General features: G+C 40.9%; 1 protein-coding gene across 2 annotated transcripts in view; it reads right to left on the bottom strand.

The window, feature by feature from the left end:
• LOC109042985 (growth/differentiation factor 8) overlaps nucleotides 1–17,529 on the bottom strand; it is a 62,973-nt gene that overhangs the window by 22,185 nt on the left and 23,259 nt on the right. For both annotated transcript variants that reach the window (XM_019059990.2, XM_019059991.2), the window contains exon 2: nucleotides 11,853–12,659. In XM_019059990.2, the coding sequence (XP_018915535.2) occupies nucleotides 11,853–12,519 (667 nt within the window). In that variant the 5' untranslated portion in view covers nucleotides 12,520–12,659. The remainder of the gene's footprint in view (nucleotides 1–11,852; nucleotides 12,660–17,529) is intronic.

Here is a 17,529-nt window from a genome sequence, read left to right as displayed (position 1 = left end):
AACGGCGGAATTCTTTCGTAGTAAAAGGATTGTGATGAAAATAATTTCTTTGCATAGGCACTCTGTTATTCAAGCGCTACAACTAACGACAACTCCCGTACATTTCTGGAGAGGTGAGAATAGTGGAAGTGCCTTCAATTTTAAACATGCAACACGCACATCTGTGGAACACGAATTGTTGTATCAAGGCGCTACAATTAAGTCAGTCTAATCTTTGCCAAACGAAAACGCATCCAATTTTTGAATGATTAAGATGCACATTCATAATACTGAACATGTGAGCAAAATTTAAACCACTCGTGAATTTGTGTTAAGAACTTTTAAGAGAGAGACAGACAGACAGAGAGAAAATTTTAAAATTCATTAACGTCTTACGTGACCTGCAAATTGTTTTGATACTTTATGTTTTCCCAAAATCTTGGGAATAATTCGTCAGAAGTCGGTCAGCGGGGGACATTCTTCGATTAGCATACGGATTGCGTTTGAAATTAACGACTATTGGTGTCACTCTCAGACTTTTGACCGGTCATTCCACGAACTGGCTGCCGAGTTCACAGTATGGGCAAAAACATCGGCCAGTTCGTGGACTCGACATCGGGAGTGACCTGTCCAAAGGCAGCGCAAAAAAATCCAGGCCAGTCTCCAGACTGGGCAATTTTGCCAAAAGGGTATAATACGAACTTAGCATCTAGGACGTCAAAATTAAGTCAGATGAGGCGTAAATGCTATTTTAGCCACGCTAACAATTAATTTCATAGCCTCGAATTGTATAAAATGATTCATGAGGGAAGCTAAATCAGTATTCAGATTTCACGAGTCACACTTTTAAGGTTGAAAATGGAGTGCCGACATACAGTAGATATCGGTTAATACGACATCGGTTAATACGACATATCGGCTAATACGACGGATTTCGTTTTCCCCGGCGAAACTCCATAAGTTAATACGACAACGGTTAATACGACATATCGGCTAATACGACGAAATCCCGTGACCCCTTGAATGTCGTATTAACCGATATCTACTGTATTATATTTCCACGGTAAATTTTCGGAGCTTCTCTAGTTCATTGTCGAGCTAATTGATGGCATACTGGAATTACAGGTGCAATTAATTCCAACAATTTCAAGCCTTGAAAATGACAGAGTAAAACTTTTACTTTATTATATCTTGAAACGTTGTATTTTTAACTGCGAATTTCAACCCATATGACTTCCGAACTTCATGATTTTGTGACCCGGAGCTCTAAGAATCCGAGACCTGCCACTGTTTCAGCCGAAGCTAGTGTACCTTTGCTGCAACACACACAGGTTTAAGATATGACTCACTGGAAAAAAAAAAACACATTGGATCTAGAGTTCAGACTCTTGAAAACGTTGACAAGAAAAAATACTCTTGACTCAATCAAATTTTTGCTGAAATCAAAAGGAAATCCGCTCAAATTAAGAGGCTTGGTTCTTGATTTAAGCTTAAATCTGATTGAATCAAGAGTATTTTTTCTTGTCAATGTTTTTAAGAGTCTGGACTCTAAATCCAATGTGTTTTTTTTTTTTTCCAGTGCTCCTGAACCTTCGGAAATAACATCAAAGACTTTAGAGGACCACCGTTTCAGAAGCTCAGTGAAATTTCTGAAAAATGTCGCACAATGAAGAATTATATCCGTATGACAATGCCGTTATTTGTCGCATCATCTGAAATAATTTCAATTAATCAAATGAGTAGCGTCATTTTTCGGCGTAATCAACATCTTTGGTGTGGTCCCACTGTTATGATTGTGGTATATTTGCAAAATGAAGGAGATTTATTTGCGATAGAATTTTTCTGTGCACGTTCATGCAGATTATTCGATGGCGAGAAACCGCTTGCTCAATAGATCAGTTGCACTGGTCACAGAATTGCGTGTTTCGATGCTTGATTCGTGTAGATTAGCTAATAATAATAAGATTTGTCTAAACAGCAACTTTCTACATTCAATATTAGCCGAGATATCGCGCTTTGAGAAGTCGGGTTTTTTGACGTCATCCACCGCGGGAATGACACCATTGGTTTCTTCCACCTTGCTTTCATCCGAGTTTAACGTTGAACAACCAATGCAAATTTGCGGCACACCGACTAATGAAAGCAAGGTACAAAAAGAAACCAAGGGTGTCATTACCGCGGTGGATGACGTCAAAACCCCGACTTTTCAAAGGGCGATATCTCGGCTGATATTGAATTTAGAAAGTTGCTGTTTAAACAGATCTTATTATTATGAGCTAATCTACAAGAATCAAGCATCAAAACACGATTCTGTGACCAGCGCAACTGACCCATTATAGCGATTTTGGACCCGAAACGCGTCTGCAGTTGCCTTCCTGAATGCGGTCGAACTAGTGTTGCACCAAACAGCACATCTCTTTGAGGGAAAATTATGCTCATGTGAGCTTTTTCCCTCTGCGTTGAGATTTTCAGCTTTATGCTGATTTTCAACGCACATTGGCTACGTCACCAACTTTTTCTTTCTATATTATCTTAGGTCTCTAATTATGGAAAGCTGCTGGACAGGGTTCCCATGGCAGGAAAGCACTCGGGAGATAACCCTTTGGGATCCAATAAAAGCGCAAAATTGAATGCAAATCCAAAAGGGATGACGAAACAATGGAGTCGTGGACAACTTCGTTTACGCTGACTCATCTGCAAATTGTTGGATGAGTGGTAAATTGAGCATGCGTATTTGCCGCGACCAGCAGCGGTCGGCTTGGCGCGTGGCGACCTCACATTAAGTCACACCTAGACGTCGGACCTTCAATTGAACATCCACTGACAGATATTTTGCGTAAAACTTCTTCAACACGCATTTTATGCCCATTTAACGGGAGAGTTTTTCCTTGCCTCTTAAATAAATCTCTCCAAGCCTTATAGTTCCATGACAAAATATCGCAACACGAAAAATCTTATTAAAGATGTCGCGATGACAATCGATGCAACAAATATGAACCGCGATTTTGTAGCTATTGGAATCGCCTGGCATGAGCATCCTCTATCCTAAGGTCTGACACTGTGAAAAATGCCTTAATTCGTTCCAGTCTAGAGCCTATTCGACTCGAGTGATAATAGTGCTGGACGAAATGTACCCGTTTAATGGAGTGGACTTCGCTCTTACAGATCGTAATTAACTCTTTTTGATGAGTGAGCGTCGCTCTTATTCACATCTCTCGAGTTTTTTTAAGAGCGAAATAGGCTGAGGAGTGATGTGAACTCTCGATTCCACTCCGAGATCTTAAATCGTGTTGTCTCGTATCGTATTGATGCCCATCGGTCGAATTCGAAAGAACCAACATGTCGTAAGGCAAAACATCAAATCAGACAATTTGTCCGACGCTTGGGAAGATATAGGTAAAATAACATTTTAGATGAAGATTCTAAGATTTCCGCGGGATTTATTACGAGAAATGGTTCCAAGTTTTTAGATTAAATTTTTTTTGTTAAATGTGTGATAAAGTACAGAAACATAGCCCGATTATACGAATAACTAGGGAGGGAATTGATATATGGGTCAACGACGCTAAAACATTTAAAAAACACTAAAAGGTAGGACGATTCGTTAATATTTTACGTTGTTTCTTCACGGGAGAAAAAGAGGTAGGGGTTAAGTCTCAACTGTTGGATGATATGGACATTCCCAATCAATTGTGGTAATACCCCGATTAATTCTGATAGTGTCCCAATTAATTGTGGTAGTATCCCGACAATTAAGGTTCCTAACCAAAATGTTGCGGTACTACCAAATTTAATTGGAAATGCACATATCATCCAACTTTGGGTCGTAGAAAAATTTTGGTGGATAACCCCTGACACTTTTTTTCCGTGGATGTTCAACAACAACAACAACAACAACCAACAACAACAACAACAACAACAACAACAACAACAACAATAATGTTTAACGTTAAATGTTTGATCAATTCATATTTATTTATTTTTTAATTTTTTTTTTTTTTTTTTTTTTGTTTAACTTTGTATACTATTTTTATTATAGACATTTTATCTCCGAAATCACTTACATGCAGAGTATTTGAAAGTTTGACGGGGGAAAATTATGCGAAAAATGTTGAATTATTGAATTGAAGAAAACTTGGACTTTAGTTTATCTTTCCAAGCACTGAAACGCTCAGAGCTGAAGCATTCGGTAGGATTGCAAAATTTGGCTGTCTGCTCTGGCCTTTGAGAAAATGCCGGATTTGAAAATCAGCCTACGACATATAAATACATAAGCGAGGAAGCAACGGAAAGCATAGTGACCTATCGGCTAATATTTTCACCGGAGCGGTTTATGTAATTCGTTTCGATTCAAGACGCTCCGGCATGATTGATATACCGGCGCTAAAGGGTCAAAGGACTAGACGCACGCCGAGACGAGCTTGTAGCTGGGGGGACGCGCGCCGCGTCGCGTCGCGTCGCGGCGCGGGGCGGCGCTTTCCATAAATACCCGCACCCGGCTGAAATTCGCGTCCTTGAAAGCTTCAATTGCAAAGCAATTGTGGAAGAAATATGAATGGGGCCAGGGCCGCCAGACGAGGTCTCCCCCGACCGAAACTTGGGCCCTACGTTGCCTGTCCGTCCGAAAATTCGACTGCCCTCCCTTGTTTTCTCCGGATCGCTGCGGGGATCCGGCAACAGCGCTCGGATCGATTGCTCGTGTCTTCTGCATAATATTACGTGGAGCCAATTTCGGGGATCGGAATTGGTACAGATGTTCGGGCCGACCGGCCGCCGGCCACCGGTGACGGGTTAGTGACTCTCATCTGCCGGGCTCTGCGCCCGGAATCGAGAAAATAAAACAAAAAGCGTTAAATCGCTACTCGCGGCACCCTAGACGCCTAGTTACTTTCTTGTTCGGTTACTTAGCGTCGAGAATTTAGTAGGTTGAGGGATGAGGGTTGAAACCCGCGCTTAACCCTAATATTTTTTTCATTAACCCTAGTCTGCCTGAGTGGGGTCAGATTGACCCCACGGAAGTTTCAACTCTTTGCCATTTCTCGTGGTATGCACACAATTTTTTGTCCTTCACAAATAGCTCTACAAAAACATCTAGGAACACGATTTTGAAGGGGGAAAAAAAAAAAATGTGCATGAGAGATCAAAAAATTCACGAGTACCCCTAGAAAGCCTGAGCGGGGTCAGATATCCTTATAACATATATTTTACCATTTAGCATCACAAAAGCTTACTTTGAAGGTGTATTCATTTTTCTCTTTTTAATTTTTTTCAGAAACTTATAAAACAAGCAAAATTTTTCAGATTTTTTTCGTTTTCAGTATTTAGTAGCCCTATGATTTTTTTTCTCATGCTGAGAACAACATGGCAACATGTGTATGATAAAATGGTTGCACACCCTGCGCCGTGTTTTTTAAAACTTAGATATGCTTTATGGTTAAGGCCTGTAAGGTTAGTGCACTGATATTAACTAAAAACATGAAAAAAACAGCGCTAACTAATTGATTTTCAGCTGGGGTCAAATTGACCCCGCTTAGGCTTTCTCGTTGGTTCAGAGGCTCAGGCAGACTAGGGTTAAAGACAGGTAAACTCACCTTTACACACGGAGGAAAAAACTTCGTGCAAGGGACCCCAAGTTTATAGGTCATATGGATCTCTGAAGTTTTCGGATTGAGCATCTGAACACTCTGGGTCCAGCTGCTGAGGTTTAGATCACACATCTGAAACTTCAGTTCTTACATCTGAAGTACTTCGGTTTTCACATCCGAAAAACTTCGGTTCTCACATATGAAGTACTTCAGATGTAAGAACCGAAGCTTCAGATGTGTGATCTGAACCTCGACAGCTAGACCTAAAGTGTTTAGATGCTCATTCGGAAAACTTCAGAGATCCATATGACCTAAACTTCGGGTTCCGCGCACGAGGTTTTTTCTCCGTGCATTTCCCCCAGTTTGTTTGTTTTTTTTTTTTTTTTTTTAATTTTAACCCCTCTTCCTCCCCCCTGCTCGAAGAGAAAATGATGATATCGCGCCCTTTCCCTCATCAAAAATTTCCTGCTATATCACTGCCTCGGTGACTTTTAACTAAATATTATTTAGCGGAGAAGTTGGGAATTGAATGTGAGCGACTAAGCCCCCTATGAAAGAGGATTAGCACGAAAAAACCCCTTCCATATGACCCCCGGTTATACTTAGTGCTTCCATAGTATTTTTACTGTTCGACCTACCACCCCCCTTCCCTCCCGCAGAGTAATGTTTTACCTCCAAACCTCCACCATGAGTAAAGTCCGTCCACGCCAATGTCTCATGCTGGAAAACTTTTAGCTCGACAAGGAGTAGTTAAGTCTAGACTCCCTTTGGATACCCCTATCCACCCTTGGCCGTTCCTGTGGCTGCAATCTAAAACTTAAGGCATAGTTATGCGACGTTTGGCAGAGAAGTACCAAAAAATGCTTAGATTTTACCAAAAGTTTTTCATGGTTAGAATAACAGGCATTTCTACCGTATCAAAATGCAGTGGCTGCACAATCCTGATTCTCAGCGAACACCTCCATCTGTCTCTAAGTAAGCCCCACATCTTTGTAAATCATTCAATGGCCTTAACATTATATTAAATCTGTTCTAAAAATATCTTGAAAAAATGGTTGAGCCTGCTCTAAAAATAGCTCTAAGAATTATGTCACACCATATTCTTCACGACCCAAAATGAATACCTGAATAATTTAGAGATTCAAAATAACTGGATTTATGCATCTGGCATACCCTCATTTTTCGGTATATCGATTCCAATCTATAAATAAGCGACTTCAAACGAATCTTATTTATCGTCATTTGCAGCGGCGCTGCAACGCGGTGCTAATGCCATATTGTGTTTTATTTTATTTCATACATTATTCGGAGAGGACTTATCAAAATTTAATTTTAAATGACTACATTTCAGTTGACTTATAAGCTGCCAAAATTCCCAGACGTGTTCGAAAGTTTCTCGGTCAAAATATTTTTATATTCTTTAACTCCTTATCATTTTCCCAGTTGTTAACTAATCAATATTGCAACGTAGCTTAAGGTGTCTTCGGGGACACGATCATCTACTGAGTTAATCTTTTGTGCATATCGATACATATCGGTATAAAAATAGGAACGCAGAACATTTTTTACTCGGATGTCAGAGGAAGGATAACGAACAAATATGTATCTATATCCGTGAGGAAGGGTCAATTTATTCAGGGGAACAACTCAGTTCTAGGTATTCCAATCAATCTGGAGTGACGATTGACGAAGAGCAATTGATTTTTTGACATCTATGAGGAAAAAGAACTCCGTAGATGAAGATATGACTTCCTTTAAAAGTTACGACCGTCTATGTTTTCATCAACTCGTTCAATTGTCAAGACAATAAAGAGTACTAAATATCATAATGGATTACTAATGGCATAAGTTTCATTAACCCGCGGAAGTGATCGCATTAAAACAATTTCCCCTCAAATTGATAGTGCAGTCAATGGAGATGTTGCATGTGTGAGGAATTTGCGATTTGATTGTTGATTCTTGTGTAAAAGTTCGCGAGAAACACGATGGTGCCACTGGTTTTCTCTGAAATCAACTCCCAAGCTCAAAAAAAGCTCTCAAGTTGAGGCCAAAATGGAGGGGATATCGATATCCCACGCTATCCTGAGAGTCCACCTCTACATCAAGACAAACTCTCCATGCAAAGATAGGGAGCAAATACATTGACAGGGCTGCCACTTTATTTGGGGACTCTAAAATTGAAAACACGGCAACACTGCTAATGTATTTGCTCCCTATCTTTGCATGGAGATTTCGTGTTGATGTAGAGGTGGACTCTCAGGATAGCGTGGGATATTCCTTCCATTTTGGTCTCTTTTTGAGCTTTTTTTGAGCTTGGGAGTTGATTTCAGAGAAAACCAGTGGCACCATCGTGTTTCTCGCGAACTTTTACATAAGAATCAATAGTCAAATCGCAAATTTCCCACACATGCAATATCTCCATTAGATAACTACTACACTGTGATACGCAAATGTCCGGCTATTATCGTGATTTTAGTCTTTGAATGTTTATTGAATCTTCCTAATCTAGAAACTCTCATTTTCTAGAATTGGTCCCCCTTTTTGACCGCATTTTTGATAAATGTTTCAAGGTATCCCGAGATGGGGGATTTGATGGTTTTGTACATACAACTCCTCGACCTTCCCATGCAAAGAGAGCTGTTTCAAGTGGCGTGAATTGCGATATATCGATTGTTATGCCATGTAAACCTATGGAAAGGGATCGATAAACCGGGTGTTCGCAGCGAACACCTAATAGTCGATTCTTTACCATAGGTTTAAATGGCAAAACAATCGATACATCGCAATTTACGCCACGCCACTGGACTTAACCTTCATTTGGGTCTCATTTGTGGCTATATCAGAGTTCAGTCAGGCTCTTATCAGAATCAAACCATGAAAGGTCTCAAATCATTTTTATGAAGGTTAAATTCACCCTATAATGAAATTTTAAGATTGTTTTTAGGCTTACAAATGTCTCTTGACTTCCAATTCTCTGTTACCTTGACTCAAAATCAAGGTTTATTTTTCAACGAAATAAAATAGGCTAGTGCTGCTACAAAGCTTTGGACCTTGTATCTCATAGTAACCACTTTGGAAAGAATCCCGAGTCCTGAATGCTGACCACAACAACTATATTTAGCTCACTTTGCCGGTGGCCGTTAGCATCATTTATGGCATCAAATGCGAGGTTTATTGAATTACACATTCCACGTTTTTCAGAGAAAGAATGTGCTATGTTCTTAGCACGTGCTCAACCGCCGCTGGCAATGCAACTCTTTGTTTATTGAGGCCAAGATTCTCCTTTCTTTTTTCTTTTCTTAGGAAATGTAAGTAGACAAACATTTTCTTGACATCATCTTAAAATAGACTGATACACATATACAAAAATCCAGCATTGTTACTCATTTTCCGAGTAAGCCTCGAGAATTTCTAAACCCAAGTAGCATTTTTCGACGGAAAAATCGCGATATTTCGAAATTAAATTGTGACTTTTTTACGATTTTATCGGCGATAAAATCGCGAAAAGATCGAGGATAATCGCTCATATGTTGATGATCCTAGCGATTTTATCGCCAATAAAATCGCCAAAAAATGGGGGTTGCGCTGTATCTCACCGCGAGCCATATTATGACCTGCGCGGCGGACTCACGCGCCTTGAGCCGATTTCCGGCAGGTTCAGCCGCCAGGTCCTTTGACGAAGACCTGGATTTTTTGAGATGCTCTTTCTAAATTCGACTTATAATTGGATAATATTTATCATTTTTTTTTTGTGTGTGTGTGTGTCACACAAGAAAGAACCACTATTCCTGGCTCGCCTGTAAAGGATCTCCTGCATGACGATACCAAAATCACATGTAAGCGGCTTGGAGGACAAGGCGCACAAGCACAGTTTCTGAAAGAATTGAAATATTAGTGATTTTGACTAAACTTAATCTCAAAATATTACTGTGAAAAATTCATTTGTAAAATCCAACTTTAATGCATCAAAATAAGACTTTGAACTTCTCTCCCTGCCATAAGGTTCCATGTATTTTGAAAGTTTCAACTTATATTTCTCAAAATAGCAAAAATTGGACTTATGCGCCTCCCCACCCAAGCCCCTCATATGATGTCTATAAAATTAGTCACAAATAGTGGTCCCTTACTCCAAAATTTAGTCCAAGTGAGGAGCCCTTGTTTCTAGCCGAATTTAGACTTTAAGTCACTTGCAATAAACGTAGGAGAGTAACCAACAGTTAGAGCATATCTCACTGCAGAGCGCAGTGCACGTAACAGACGACTGTCAAATGGCCGAGCACAAATCGTCATTTAGTCGACGTAAAGGCATGCTACGGCAATTTAAGAAGACCCCTCCATCTATTAAATCCCATTTCTTCCAGGGTCCAAGCGAAAATGAATGCGTGGCGTTTGGTCGGGGGAGCTACGAAATAGACGGTCGCCCATTGATTATCATGAATTAGACGGTGGGTCCGTTGACCGTTTTTTTACTTCTCGCACATGGGCGATGGGCGACGTGGACACCGGCGCGGCACTCAAAGGAGCGAACGGTAAAAGGTACGAAGGGCATTAGGGCACAGTAGACATAATGGCATGATTACATAATTAGACGTAATTGAAATGATTTGGAAATGAGAATAGATGAAAACTAATGTTGAGTATAGTCAGAAATATGTTGTGCAGCTCTAGATATGCCTTTTTACTGCATATGAGGACTTATATGTAACAATAGCGGATGTGAAAAATTAACTTTTCGAAACACATTAAAAAAACTGTTTTGGCATCGAGAAAATTTTGTGAAAATAGTTGAGATGTGATCTTCGAGATCTGTACATTATGCCAGAGCCAAAGATATTAAATTTTTGTGTGAACAAAACAGTTTTTTAAGCGCGTTTCGAAAAGGTGATTTTTCACATACGCCATTGTTACATATAGGGTCTCATATATAGTTCTCCAATTTGGAGGAAATCTAATTTTTTGCAATATATCGTTGAAGATGAGAATAAGGGCAAGGCTCTCGAAATGCGTCAACGTGAAAAATAATTGCTCAGGTGAGCCTTTTTAGAAAATATGGATACTGAATACATTATTCTTGTGCAGTCCTCTGTTAAAAGTGTTATTTTGCCCTCCATAGCATAGGGTTAACCAATCCGTAACAGCGTATTTTTTAGTCTTTTAAAAATGAAACTATTTGTCGGGGGCATGACGCTGCAACTTTTTAGTAATGTTTTCTTTTTTCGAAAAATGATAACCAAAATGTTGGAATTTCTGTGGGGAAATTTCGGAACTCTATATTTTGACGAGAGCCAGATCATGGGTTTGTGAGAATTCGAGATGAAAAGTAACAAATGCAGTGGAGGATTAAATTTTCTCCTCTCCTTAATTTCCTTCCTTCCCCTCCTCCCTGAGTCCAAAATAAATATTTTCAACTATGTTTGCTTTTTCCGGCTATATCATCGATTTTTTCAGCTGTTTTTTTGTTATTCCTTCAGAATGTAACTATTTTAAGCTGTTTTTGAGTATTTTCAACTAGTAACGTTCCAGCTTCTTTAAGGTATTTTTCGAATTGCTTGTGTGTAGAGCCTAGGAAAAATACAGAGACGAGATACTCTTCACTGGTAACTTGGCGAAGGTGGAAGCTTTTACTTTTCGGGACTTTAGGATTCTACTGTTGGCTTACCTACATGATTGATGTTCAACAACGATTTGGCAGTTTCGTCTTGCAAACAAGCCGAAAATTGCTGAAGTTTCGGAAACTTTTTTGGCTCTTGACACCACCCGAAGCTCATCATCTACCATGAAGGTAGGTTAACAGGCAAAATTAGGGTGATGACTGTTGCTCCCTTATGATTGTCCATAAGGAATTATTGAATCCCCGAAGATAAAAACTTCCACATTTCGCCAAGAGGCCAGTGGAGGGTCTCTTGCGGAGACAAGAGACCCTCCACTAGCCCCCTAGCGACAGGTGGAAGCTGTTACTTTCGGAGATTCAACAATTCCTTATGGACAATTATTAGGGAGCAACAGTATTCACCCTCTTAGTTTCGGCTGTTGACTTACCTACATGGTCGATGATGAAGTTCGGATGACGTCATGAACCAAACAAGTTTCCCAAACGTCGGCCATTTTCGGCTTGTTTGCAAAACGAAACTGTCAACACGTTGTTGAGCAGCAACCATGTAGGTAAGTCAACAGTAGAATGCTGAAGTCCCGAAAGTAAAAGCTTCTACAATGACAAAGATACTGGTGGAGGGTCTCTTCTCTCTGGTCTCTAGTCTCTGGAAAAATATGAAAACTGGTGGAACTTACGTTCCGGGAGAAAGATGATCTTCTCGGTCTTGACCCAATAGTTGTCGTCCTCGTCGTAGTTGTAGGGCGAGTTCCTGAAGTTGAAGGGCTGGTCGCCAATCATGCCGGGCGTCTGCATGTGGGCGTTGCCGCGGTGGGCGTCCAGGATCATGTTCAGCGGCGGGATCTTGGGCACCTTGAGCCCGGTCGTGTTCGGCGGGTGCTTCAAGCCGAGCTTCTCCAGGATCTCCGCCTTGAGCGCGTTCAGCGTGTAGTTGATCCGCTCCTCCCTCGAGTCGCACAAACTGCACATCGGCCCGGCGCCGATCCGCCTATCGTCGGCCACATACGCCGCCGACGTATTGTCGTACGCCGAGGGTTCCCTGTTGCTGATCGTCCGGGTGACGGAGTTCCGCGATGATCGCGGTTGGCGCGACAGCACGCTGTCCGCGCCGTAGGTGTCCGCCTGCGACGCGGACACCATTTCGACTGAGATCGCACTAACCACTATGAACAAAACTACCCCGACCCTATAATACAAGTTTGACTGGAGGACCCCCATGACTCGGTCTTTCAGTTTGTGCCGACTGTGGTTCGTGTGAAAGGTCCTACAGGGTTTCCTGGGCGTGCATTTGGAGCTGCGTTTCGAGGGGGTGAGGAAGCGTCGGATCTGCGCCGCGGTTTCCATCGTGATTAGGGGTGGTGATTTGGGTCGTCACCGGCGGGTATCTTGGAGATTCGGGAGTTCGTGATGTCTCACGTGCCAGGTTTTGCGCTGTGCCTGCTCAGAGCGCTGTATATGAAGAAGTGCGAGTCCTACTCGTCCATCTGGAAAAAAAGAGAATATTAAGATTTTTTTTGAATGTGCTGATTGGAAATATTCGCAAAGTAGCTGAAATACACTTAGAAAGGTTCACTGGAAAAAAAAACACATTGGATCTAGAGTCCAGACTCTTAAAAACATCGACAAGAAAAAATTATCTTGATTCAATCAGATTTACGCTTAAATCAAGAACCAAGCCTCTTAATTTGAGCGGATTTCCTTTTGATTTAAGCTTAAATCTGATTGAATCAAGAGTATTTTTCCTTGTCAATGTTTTCATGAGTCTGGACTCTAGATCCAATGAGTTTTTTTTTTTCCAGTGTTGGTGGCGCCTATCAAAACGTTTGGCTATATCCATGGTGAAACTGTAGAATTGCGTATTTCGGTTTGCGGCGTTGCAAGATTCCTGTCAAACTACATCGTCAACATAAAAAACTCTTCGACGTCATCTTTTAAAACTTTGGTAATTTTCTTCCCCATGTTAAGAATCCTCTATACAAATTTCAAGCCATGGTGTTGGTTTGATCTCGCCTCTCAAAAAATAAGATAGAAGCGGAGATTATGAAACGTCGTAACTGATATACACATGTTTGCAGTTTTACCGTCGATATGTAAATTCCAGGAAATTTTGTAGCCAGTCTCGGACCCTACCGATAGTTAGTAGTAGACCTAATAGGTATATCTGTCGCAGGCAGTTAGAAATCGTCGGCACTTTGCAGGCCACTGTTGACAAAAGGAAAATCGCAACGTTCTGAAATCAAGGAACAAGAAGAGAGGCAAGATTATTTGCCTTAAATTGGAGCGAAGGGAACTGCCTCCGTAAAAAAAATGTGGTAGTAACTAGCGCCCTCGGAAGAGCGTGTCGTGAAATCCGTGTCACTAGTCAGGTTTAGGTTATATAGGCAACTAAACTAACTGAGTGATCAGGCGTAGAGTATTCAAAAAATTGAAGGCGCTCCAAGCCGTTCCGTTCGAAACGTTCCTTGAAACTCCCTTGAGTTAGAATCACTTTGCGAGCAGCACGTTATCTACAGAAATTTCATAGACTTACCGGTCATTCCGGGCTGAGAGGCTGAAACTCCCGAGTGTAGCAGCCGTTGCTTCGGCCGCTGGACTTATAGCGATCGAAACCATCGCTCCAGCACTCGGAACTTCCAGCCTCTGAGCCCGAGAAGATCCTTAAGTCTAAGAATCCAGTAACTCGCTTTTCAGTGTATATTAAGATTATTTGAAGAAAATGCTCAGACTCTCGGAAAGCTTTAGAAGTCTGAAAACAACTCTGCCATGCTATGGAAAAACGCCGTATGAACACTCAGGATTTGCCAAGTCTCCTTCGATAAAATGTTTATTTTTGAGGAAAGTGCATGATATTTTTCTTGAAATTTTCAGGAAATTTAGGTAAAATTGCGAACCAAATTTACCATAAAATTGGGAGAAAAATATTCACAAGCTTACCAAGAAATTCGTACTTCATCAAAGGAAATTTGGCAACGCTAAAGGCTCATACGGCGTTCTTCCTTAGCATGGCAGAACTTGAGTCGATTCCTCGACACATGGTGATATTCTCGGCGCGGAGAGAAGCTACCAAGGACAGGTTCATCTTTTGAAAACGAATCTCATGTTCCTCAGTGCAACGAGATTTTCTTTCGGACACCTGATATCTAGAACAAGGCATGTCCATCCGCGGGGCTTTGAAGGGACCGGCCGGCGCATGCATTTACTGGAATCTTACGCTGGATGGTCCTCATATTTTCCTCGGAAAAGTATGATTCATAGGTTTACAGTGGACAGGCTGTTGCCCATAGGACGGTTCGGATTGCGAATTTCGATGCAAGCATGAACGGAGCATCAACAAATGAAAGTGAGACGCACAATCCCTACTGCGTCGGTGAAAAAAAAGACGAGAGATGATCGGAGCAAGGGTTTGCATCAAAAAGAAATGCACCGACAAGGACGCAGGGTCATCCCGTTGTTGTCAGGTTCACAGGAAAAAAGATATATCTAGAGTCCAGACTCTTGAAAACATTGACAAGAAAAAATACTTTTGATTCAATCGGATTTTTGCTTGAATCAAAACGAAATCCGCTTAAATTAAGAGGCTTGGTTCTTGATTTAAGCTAGATTCTGATTGAATCAAGAGTACTTTTTCTTGTCGATGTTTTTACGAGTCTGATCTCTAGATCCAATGGGTTTTATTTCCCAGTGTTGTAGTTGAACTTTCGTCAACAGTCATCAAATCCAATGGATATAAATGTAAATATTAGAATCATTGAACCCGAGAGGCAGTGATCGCGATAAATTGCGATTCGATGGAAGAATGTATCGCAATTTTTTCGACGTCGATTTACTGCAATATTATCGAAAATAAAATCGTGATAAGTTGAGATAAAATTTCGATTTTTACCCAACGCGATTTTCCAGAGATAACATTGCGACAAGATTGAAGGTAATCGCTCAAATGTTGATGATTCTAGCGATTTCATCGCCAAAGAATCGTAAAATAATCGCGACTGGATTTCAGAATATCGCGAATTTTCAGTTGAATATGCAACTTGGGAATCTTGATTTCTTCGTTGTGTTTGGTTTGATTGATGTTTTTGGTGCGTTCTACGCATTTTACGCATATGCTGCATTTGGTGTCGTGTCGTGTGTTTGTGTTTTTAATGTAATTGGGCCATAAAGCACTGTAGAAAGTGTATCCATGGCGGAACAGATATTTTCAGACGCCATCTTGTCTTTCTCAACATTGTGTTTTCAAATGGGAACTTACAATGCGCAACTTTGAACTTGTTTATCGTGGGTTAACATCTACCGAAAAAGTCGGGGGAAATTCCTGTGAGCAGCAGTCTGCACTTTCTATCCTTCAAAAATGAAAGAATTAAAAATTACTGAACAAGCTAACATGGCAACATCGCCTGCAGCGCGAGAAGCAAGATGCAATTATTGCACGTTCAGCGACGAAGCGAAAGGACAACACGTTAATGCGTGGATAACACGTTCCACGCGCGTCAACAAGTAAATATTAATTGGACAGCGTCCATCGAAAACAGCACATCATCTACAGTTTTGTGGAGCGGATAGAACGTTTTTGCCGAAATCCGGCCAACTGATCGTAGCTTGTTGCAGCTGTAAATGCAGGAAGTTCCATTACCTTTAGCACCTCCTCCAAACTCGGTTTAACAGTGTAAATTCGCGGGGCCCCATCCGTAGATTCGTGCCTCTGGCCCTCTTTCATATCTGCCTTTCTAATTGAAAACCACTTAAATTTAGTTCAAACTTAATGCAGGTACGTGGTTTTCTATTAGGCTTTATTCCTGTAAGTCAGCCTCAACTATTTTAGAATCGATTGGATTTTACAGGCGTCAGTCATCAAAGCACAGAAGTAAAAGAGGCTCGATTAGAATATTTTGACTGTACGCAGGTTTTACTCTTACACTCAGCAATTATTGAGACCAAACGAAAAATGAAGAAGCATAATCCAAATCGTACGAAATCATTTAATGTTTAATATAAATCAGAAAAATCAATTTGTCACCTCGAACTTTTAGCTCATGGCCTTCGATCCGAAAGTTTAGATTCACAAGGCACACTTTCAATAACGCAAACTAATTAGTCCAACCAGTGGAGAGCCTGAGTGTTCAATATGTACACGGTGGCCAAGACCTTCCATGACAAGCTATTTTCTCGATTATTTTAGGAGGGCGATTATTTTCTCAATTATTTTATCGATTATTATCGATTGATCGAGAACTATGGGAACAATTAGGGCATTGATTCCAGGAAATCCGAAGTTCCCCTCTAGGTACCCTAGGCAGGCTTAAAGGAGGTCCTAACTTTAAAAATCGGAGTTCTCGTCTCAATTTGGAAATAATTTTATCGAAATCAGAAAATATTAACTTTATTCGGTACCTAAAAATCCAAAATCGGCTCATTTCTGTTCTAAATGTTGACCCCTAGAGTTGAGGGTCAGAGCCCCCACGCAGAGGCTCGGGGAACAAGGTATCCTCATAAGTGATCGACCCGAAGGGATACAAATATGACGACCTCGAAGCCTTGCTAATGGGGTACTAGATAAGTCCTATCAAATTAAGTCCTAAAAATGTCAAATTCTAAAGTGTAAAACACCCGTGTACCCCATCAACGAGGCCGCGGGGGGGGGGGGGGGGGGAGGGCTCCGAAACTGTCAGATTCGGCTTTTTTTTTAGGTCGATTACCTGTGCTCCTGTGCTGAGGAAAAACGCCGTATGAACGTTCTAGGGTTGCCAAATTTTCTTCGGTTAATCGCAAATTTCTGGGAAAATTTGTCAGTATTTTTTCTCCAATCTTTCAGATAATTTTGCTCCCAATTTCACCTAAAATTCCTGAGAACTTCAAGGAAAAATATGCAGAGCTCTCCTCAAAGATAAACATTTTATCGGAGGAAATTTGGCAACTCTCGAATGTTCATACGGCGTTTTTCCTTAGCGCGGCAGTGTGGGTATACATTTTTTTTTCGAGCCTCTACGTCAATTGAGTGACCTAACATTTTATTGAGAGGGCATTTCCTTTAACTTCTAGGATTCGGGCAGGGATGAGCCAATTCTGAATTTTTTGGTATCGCGATTCTGGTAACTCTGAATCTCCACGATCGATTTTGGCAATTTGAGTTGAAAAACCTAAAAATGTCGGGATACAACTTTGCTTATTCAAAGTGCCTGGGTAAGGACTTTGCTGTCTTTGGGTAGGAGTCTTTTAATTGTCGTGGCATTTGCTTTTTGAATGGATCTGACACTTTAGTAAGCGCAAACATAACAGATTCGTATATGCTAACAAAAATTGAGGCCGGATTTAAATAACATCAAAGTTAGTCTTGAGTGTCAGTTTAGTGTTCGTGGA

The sequence above is a fragment of the Bemisia tabaci genome, chromosome 6 (assembly GCF_918797505.1).
Source record: "Bemisia tabaci chromosome 6, PGI_BMITA_v3".
In the NCBI taxonomy this organism is placed as follows: Eukaryota; Metazoa; Arthropoda; class Insecta; order Hemiptera; family Aleyrodidae; genus Bemisia; species Bemisia tabaci.
This window is presented reverse-complemented; position numbering and strand designations above follow the sequence as displayed.